The sequence below is a fragment of the Panthera pardus genome, unplaced genomic scaffold (assembly GCF_024362965.1).
Source record: "Panthera pardus isolate Hobbes unplaced genomic scaffold, ASM2436296v1 HiC_scaffold_2, whole genome shotgun sequence".
In the NCBI taxonomy this organism is placed as follows: Eukaryota; Metazoa; Chordata; class Mammalia; order Carnivora; family Felidae; genus Panthera; species Panthera pardus.
The window spans coordinates 25,044,667-25,052,923 of record NW_026526765.1 but is presented as its reverse complement, the minus strand read 5'-3'; the positions used below and the strand labels follow the sequence as shown (position 1 = coordinate 25,052,923).

At 38.1% G+C, this 8,257-nt stretch overlaps 1 protein-coding gene across 4 annotated transcripts in view; it reads right to left on the bottom strand.

The window, feature by feature from the left end:
* Positions 1–1,538: 1,538 nt before the first annotated feature.
* CDH6 (cadherin 6) overlaps positions 1,539–8,257 on the bottom strand; it is a 127,046-nt gene continuing 120,327 nt past the window's right edge. For all 4 annotated transcript variants that reach the window (XM_019450732.2, XM_019450733.2, XM_019450735.2 and 1 more), the window contains one exon: positions 1,539–7,093. In XM_019450732.2, the coding sequence (XP_019306277.2) occupies positions 6,603–7,093 (491 nt within the window). In that variant the 3' untranslated portion in view covers positions 1,539–6,602. The remainder of the gene's footprint in view (positions 7,094–8,257) is intronic.

Below are 8,257 nucleotides of genomic sequence, written 5' to 3'. Positions count from 1 at the left end.
CATGGCAAAAAAAAATCACAAAAAATCACAAGACCAGCTGCTATGGTATTAATGATCCTCCGTGTGCTGGCACCATGTGAATTTTCCCAGCATGGTCTCCTTCAAGGAGTCTCAGCTGAGATCAATGGCATTGCTTAAACATCCCTCTTTTCTTTCTTTCCCCTGCTATTCGTTTTGGTTTCTTATCTCCGTTTATCTCAGTACTACTAATTCCTAAACCTCCCACACACTCCTCCAGCCAGGCAGAAACAGTTTCTCCTTCCAGTGAACACTTGTATCTCTACCTCTCTGAAGACACCTTCCTGCCACCTTCAGGTGGATACTATACTTTTGAGTTTATGGCAGCCCTTCCTCCTGGACCATGAGCTTCTGGAGAGAAGGGAAAATATATTTATTTGGCTTACTGTCGAATATTTCATAGCACACAGTGGACTGCCTACTACTGAACAAATGAATGAATAAATGAAAATCTCCTTTGCAAAGCTATGAATTCTCTCAGCTGAAAAAATTATGAAACAGCATCTGTAGAAACAGGAGGCAGCTTAAAAAAGAACCAGCATATGAAATATTATAGCTCTGAATACGCTAATAACATTTTATTTACTCATAGTATCAGAATGGTGGAAGGATTTTATCCTTATTTCCCTCTGGTCTGGCTCTTGCTTTTTCTTGCTCTTTTTTAAATCAGAGATCCATAGACATTTCTTTTCTATGGGAGTGAAATAAAGGATGGAGAGTTGGGATGGGCAAAAATATAGAACTGTCTTTTTTTATCTAAAGCAATTACCAGGAGGATAAACAGCTTTCTTCTTAATACAGCAATTCCATAAATAACAGTAGAATTCTTGATGCCCCAGCAGTAAGGAGTCTGCAGGGCAGTACCAATGATGTATAATGCTGGCTGGGAGAAACTATTGTTTACAAGCTAATTATCGTATAACAAGTTGGCTTTACTTAACTATTTGAGAGGTTCAAACGCAGATTTAGAAAGATATAAAGTGTGTAACAGCATGTACATTGTTTTGAGATCTCTGATTAAAAACAATAGGTTGAGAGAATTGAAAAAAAACAAGTTAGAAAAAAACAGTTTATTAAGTAATATCATATAAATAACTTGTTACAAAAATTGATTTGCAAAAGGCATATTTACTCTGTGAGAAATCACTTTTTAAATTGCATTCTTTTCAAATGTATACGTCTAAGAAAACAAAGGAAAATAAAAGAAGCCATTTCAAGGAGCGTGTTTTTGCCATTTGACTACAACAAAAGGCGCGGCCACACTGAGCTGTAAGGTCATTGTCTTACCTCTCCTTCCAACACGGGAAACTTTCTCATGTAAACTGTGAAGTTATGAAAATATCCCCAGCTAGAAATGTGGATGAAAGCTGAGCAGGGGTTGTTTCCATCAGGTGTTCTCATTGCCAGAGACCAATGATACTGAGAAAAGCCATCTGACTGAGCATCCCAGCCAGCAAATCTTCAAGGGTGGCATCAGCTTCAATTTATACTTGGGAGTATTTTTAATTAAAAACAATCAATACCAAAAAGCTTTTATTTTCTGGATTTAAAATCACAAATCACAGTAGGAGAATGCCAAATCGCCTTAGCTTGGTACTACTGAGGACGCACGTAGTATTTATTATAAGGCCTATTCTTAGGCAGTTTACTTTCAAAGCAATGAAAATAATCACAAACAAAACAATATGGTGGTTTTGAAGCGTTCCTATGTTTCTTTCGAGCAGACAAGTTGGTTTGCTACACAGCATTCGCCCTGAATGTCTAGTAGTTCTATACATTTGATTCCTTAATAAACACTAAACTAATAGATCATAGAAAACTAAAAGCTTATAGAAGGTGCCTCTAGACATATTTACATAAATAACACTGTCTTGCAAGAAAGACCAAGATCTCATTATAGCGGAATGCTTTTTCCACAACGCTGGGTCCATGCCTCATTTGTCAGATTAACCCCATTTGAAGAGAAATTTGAGTTTGTGGTCCATGGGTTTAAAAAAAAAATGGAATTAAGCAACTTGTAAAAGCTCTTTTGAAATTAATCTAATAACCCAGTGGCTCTCAGGCTAAGTGCCTCGGTCCTGTCTGAAATACAGTGGGTAATAGGCTTTGTTTCCATTTGACCTCCTTTTGGCACTTTCATCTATCGGACTAACATTCCCCCCAAATTAAAAAATGAAAATGCATCATAAATAAGGTATTACAAAATGCGGAGTAGATTAAAGATTGTCTCAGTAATGCTTAAATTAAATTGACGATGCAGAGACCATAAACTTCTGGCTTTAAAAATGAGCTATTTCTTTATTAACTTTTAACAAGTGTGCGAGTCAACGTATTTCCTTTATAAGAGGGTATTCCTCTGCACACTGAATACGGTCAGGGTCTGATATTTTTTAGTAGAGAGAATTACCCCTTTAGAAAACTATTCCATAAAGATGCCAAAGGGAGATTAAAAATGCTGCAAACCTAATAGTCACTGAACTTTTAAGGAGACCATTCTGTAATTCTGTATTCTCTGGAAAAGAAAGCTGTTTGTTAGACTTGAGAAAATAGTTCATCTTCCTGAAGATCCATGTACTGAGTCTTAATCTTTCTACTCTTATAACCTGATAAAGGAGGCTGGGTTTTAGTGTTAAATATAAATGCTTGGCTGTGTCAAGCATTGGCCCTGTCACAATTCAAAAAAAAGACTTCATCTAGAGAAAAACATAAAGAATAAAATTACTCTAAAATGATCCTTTTTAGAGGATACCTTTCAAAATAGTGGGGAATCATGACTTTCTAGAGCGTTCTTCCAAAGTAATTATATTGCTTCAAAACTAGGGAGTAGGGTAAGATAATTTATTCGGTGGTTTGGTTCCTAGGGAAAATTAATTTAGGTGTGTCTGATGTAAATACTTAGTTTGGGCCCAAGAATCAACTCTGTTCTTCCCTTTCATCTATATAGTTTTGTGGTCCTCAAGTTTATAGAATTGAGGAATTCTTAACTCATAGTTTATATATTATTATCTTCAGTGAAATACTGATTTCAAGGCAAAGCATTTGATGTAAGGTTCGCTTAGCAAATCAGGACATCTAATATTGACGTACTTAAAAATGAAAGTAATGGAAACATTCTAAAGTTAACTTGGATTCACAAAATTTGGATGCTTCCAAGATAGAGATTCAACTTTTAAGAAATTTTTGTACAACTTTTTGGAGCTGAAAATGAACACTAAGCCAATTTTTTTTTTTTAATGAGTTAAAATTGAATCACCAGGTTTTGTTCCATTTGAAAATGGAGTCAATTTGTATCTGAAACTCCTTTTATGCAACTGAACTATAAGGCTAAAAAGCTCTGTAAAAAAACATTTATTCACTGTGCCTAGAGACCCTCACTTATGATTCCATGGAACTGTCTCTTCCCCCATTTGATTTCATTTTTTATTTTGGGACAAATGTTTAGGCCTTTCAGCAGAAAGTGGCCATGAAGTGATGGGGTTGTAAACTTATGCACAGCAGCTTAACATTTTAAAAATTCCAGCTTATTTTAGGGAACATCTTAGTGGTTTGAAGAAACTCTTCCCTTTGAATGGAGGGGAAAAATTTTTCAGACGGGCCTCAATGTCCTTAAAGCAATCCATAAAAGTCATCTGCTTATAATGAATGAATTGTAGTTTCTCAGTGACCAAAGCAAATATTAAATTTTACCTCTTCCCATTTTCCTGCCATCTTTCTTTCACTAACATCTACTATCAGGAAAGAGACTTTCTGAAAACTGAGCTGAAAACTAATTTTTTTTTCCTCCAGTAATCATTTATGTTCACTGGGATCCTTGACCCGGTATCCTGGTGGGAAGGAAGAGAGACACACACAGAATGATGGAAGTATGGCTCTCATTATTTCCATGACATCAGAGAGTATTAATTTTCAGAGAACACTTACAGGACCCTAATACTAAAATATTCAGCTCTAGTCTTAAATTATCCAATTTCTTAGAGAGTCACTTCATCATCAGGTTTTATGGTAAGAGATTAAGCAGTTATTTCAATATTTAGTCATATTCACTTGTTCTTGGTTCACTGTACCATCTTCAAGGTGGGATAATATACCTGCCAATTACATCTCAAACATTCCACTACAGAACTACTTACTTTCACTTATGAGGAGAGAATAAACCTTACCGTTAAACATTGGAAGTTGCTAGCGTCAACCCTCAGACATTCCAATTAACCCAAAAGTTCAAAAGGAAGACTTCTGATGATAACTTTCTTTTTTACAGGACTATCTTTCTTGATACAATTTATTACATGACATGAAACATAAGGACAGAGAGCTCTTTAATTTTACAGTAAGTCATGTGATTAAGGTGGTATTCTATTGCTATGAATAACTAGTTCTTACTAATTAACTTTACTAAGCTATCTTTTTCAACACTTAACTGTGACTATGATATTCATTACAGTGAAACCCTCCCATAGTATTTTGTTTGCATTCCTCTGTGTGTGTGTGTGTGTGTGTGTGTGTGTGTGTGAAGAACTAGCAAAGGAAAACCCTGAAAACATGAAATACTTGTTAGTATACAGGGAAGTCCATTACAAAATAGGAAGCCATTCAGGAAACACAAGGAATAATATGGTTAAAAAACTTTTCACTCTAATTGGGTAACCCAAAAGACTACATTTCTCTTATTTTAAGGGTGCCGTCTTTACTTCCTGGGTAACACGCTTATTTAAAACTTAACTAAACAACAGTGTGTTCCAAATAGAAAGTATGTGCTAATATGACAGTATCTCCAAATGGAAATGACATTAAGATTATCTGTAGAAAATTAACATTAATTGAAAATAAATCCCTAAGACTAATAATTGAAGTCAGCATATTCTTAAGTACATAATATATATAGATATATAGATATATAGATATATACAGAGCCTGGGTTTTTTTCTTTTCTAAGTTTTTGAAACAACAATGTTTTCATTACAGTACTTTGGAATTTTCTGATGACTGCACAATGTAAGATTCTAATGATACAAATCATTAGAACAGCCATATGAAATAAATGATTTGAACCTGCCAAAAGGATTAGTTCAGTTCAGTTGGGTCCTCTGGATAATAACTATGATGCTAATTGCATAATTAGAGAAATAATAGATTGGATGGATTGTACATTACTTTTCTGTTGTAGTTTGAGACCATTACTTTTATCATTGGTTCAAAGACAAGGATGGCAGGGTTGCCATAGCAACGAAGTTAAAAACAATGGAAAAATATTAATGCTTTTGAATGTCAACTATCATTTTAATACCATCTTAAACACTCTCGTTGAAGGGAATCAAATTTTTCCCTTCGTAAGCATATTCCAAACATGTAATGTGTAGTTTTTCACTGTGATCTCAACAATACATCTATATCACATCATATAAATATATAGATGTTTCCAGATGTGAAGGACAAGTTATCAGGTTCAAGTGTGGCTGGCTCCCATTTCCCCATTAAACTCTGAGGGCAGGATTTGAGTTTTTCTAATCTACCTTTACTAATGTAACTTAATTGTGTACGAAGCATCAAGAATATGAATTGTACTTCACACGGCTACTTTCAAGTATATTAGAATAATACTGACAACAACTACAGACAAGGAGTTAAAATTTGTCTCAGAAAAGTTTCTTTGAGAATTTGAAACAATTAGACTTACTTGTGATTAGTTTACTGATACTGATGGTTGAAGTAATTTTAAGTGATCTGTAGTACATTTGGTGGCCCGAGCTTTAAAATATGCTAAATATTTCCTTTGTTGACATCATTAGCTATTTTCCCTTTCTCTTTATACGGTGCAAGGGCAAACTTTTGTGTGTTTAATATATAAAACAATTATGAGTTAGTGGCCAGGAATGAGATATCATTACGTTTTGTTTGTTGTTTTTTAATATTACCATTTGATTTGTTTCTAGTCCTAAAGAGGACCCAGAATCTTAAAACATTGGTGGATTTGATGCTTTGAATGGTCACTGGTGCCAGAAAAAGTTCTTGAAGAACACATAGGACAGGCAAATGCCATTTTAAATACTTTGGGACACACCCATAAAACACACCCAATATACACAGTCCATCATCTCCTTGCGAGCGGATATACCAGGACCAACCTCACAGTTGTTCCTGCCTCATTTCTTCCCACTAAAACTATATTTTTATCGTTAAAGCACAGTCCCTCATCCCATTAGCGTGTGAAATGTACAGCCAGAGCAGTCAGCTGACCTGAGTCAATGGAGTGTGGTAGGGAGGCCGGGCCAGTGACACTGAGCGTGTTCCCAACCCGCCCTAGGAGAGCAAGGGAAAATCTCACTCCTGGTTCTCTCTTCCAGCACGGGGCCTGGGGGGCTGACCGACATGGATAACTGGATGCGCTAAAAAATAAACCTTTGCCTCTTGGAAGCTCATAAAAGTGTACTAGAAAAAAGTCCCTCGCGTTGGGTCCCCCCGGACTGCAGCCGTCGACGTCGGGCACGGGCACCACCGAGAAGCCTTCGCGGAGCAGTGGACGCGGAGGCGGGCGTCGCCGCTGCAGGTCCTTGGGCGGCGGACTGCGAGGTGACAAAGGCAACGCATTAGGAGTCTTTGTCACTGTCCACGCCTCCGTACATGTCTGCCAGCTTTTTGAACCGCGGGCCCCAGTCGCTAAGGTAGTCGTAGTCTTGGTCTCCCTCCGTGGTCACCGAGTCCAGCGAGCTCAGCGAGTCGGCCACCGAGCCGGTGCCCTCGTAGGCGTAGGTGGCCAAGGAGTCGTAGGGCGGCGCGGTGGGGTCCGTGTCGTTCTCCTTCAACCTTTGGTTAATGAAATCCCGGACGTCGGTGTTGTCTCGAGCTGCTGGAGTCCGTCGGGGCAGAAAGAGGGCCTCGGGCACGATGTCCCTGCGTAATTTGCTGTCCTCTATGGCTTCGGGGTTCCTCAGGGTGCCGATATCAAAGGCCTGGGTGTCCTCCTCTCCGCCACCCTCGTCGTTGTAACTGACAATGTTGTCTCTGATGTCCTCTTTGGAAATGATCAAAGGTTCTTTTTTCCGCTGCCGCCTCAAAGCTGCGAACAGCACCACCGTCACTGGAAGCAGAGACAAAGCAGAAGGGAAGGGGAAGTTAATTTGCCGCCCAATTAATGTCAGCAAGCAGCGCTGCGCTCCAACGTGAAGTTTCAAAACTTCTCCGGGAAACTGCAGACTCAACTTTTATTCCTTGAAGGTTGCGCTTGCCTCCACGCGTGATCAAACCGGGGACCCCCCAAAAGCGGAGGAGAATATTTGAAAGAAAGTTACAATTTAAGTAGAGGATAAAACACCTTCATATTTTTGTCAGTAGCTCCCTTTCGCTTTGAAACGGGGAGCTAGTCTGAAGGTAAGGAAAAAATAAAATAATAATAATAATAATAAAAAAAGCTCAAACACAGCGAGAGCGCAGCAATCAGAGTGCAAATTATGCTGAACACCTGAAATGCTCTGAAACTGCTTATAAGCACAAGGCTGGCACCTTCGGGATGTGTTGAAGGGTTTGCATAACTACACGTCTAAAATAACTTTTGCGCTCTGCCTTCTTTTTCTTCTTCTTCTTCTTTTTTTTTTTCCTCAAAAAAGTGTAAAATTGGTTTAAAACCCCAAGTAGACATGTGAATGTCTGCATACCTTTCTACATATAAGAAATATTATTACAGATAATACCTGGAGAGACCCAGATACAATTCAGAAAGCCATTCTGGACTTCAACACCAGCCGGTTTGAAAGGGGGCGGGTGATAAGACACACACCAGCTTATTTCTGTTTGAGCTAAATAAAATAAACACATTTAAGAGGGAACTTAAAAAAAAAAATCTTTCAGACTTAGTATTCTGTTAAGTGTGATGCCTGGAATGTTTGTCCTTTTGATTTTTCCTCTGAACTCCAATTAGAGGCAAAGCAAGGATTATGTTCAAATAACTCCTGATGTTTCTTCGCAGTTGGCTACCTGTAGAGACACATCTCCAAATGGACATATGGGTGGGAAAATAAAAACACAGAGACAGCTTAGAGAGAAAACAGCCATCCGGGGCAGAAACTGCATTACGAAACTGGGTTTGTCCAGGGCTGTTTACTGCAAGAAGTACTAGTAATGTGTTTTTATTTTCTCATCCATAACATGGTCCAGATTTTATGAGTCATAGAAATTGAATTACTGTAGTAAGAATTACAGAATAATGGCTTTTGGTGGATATGGATACCTACACACAGAATGACGG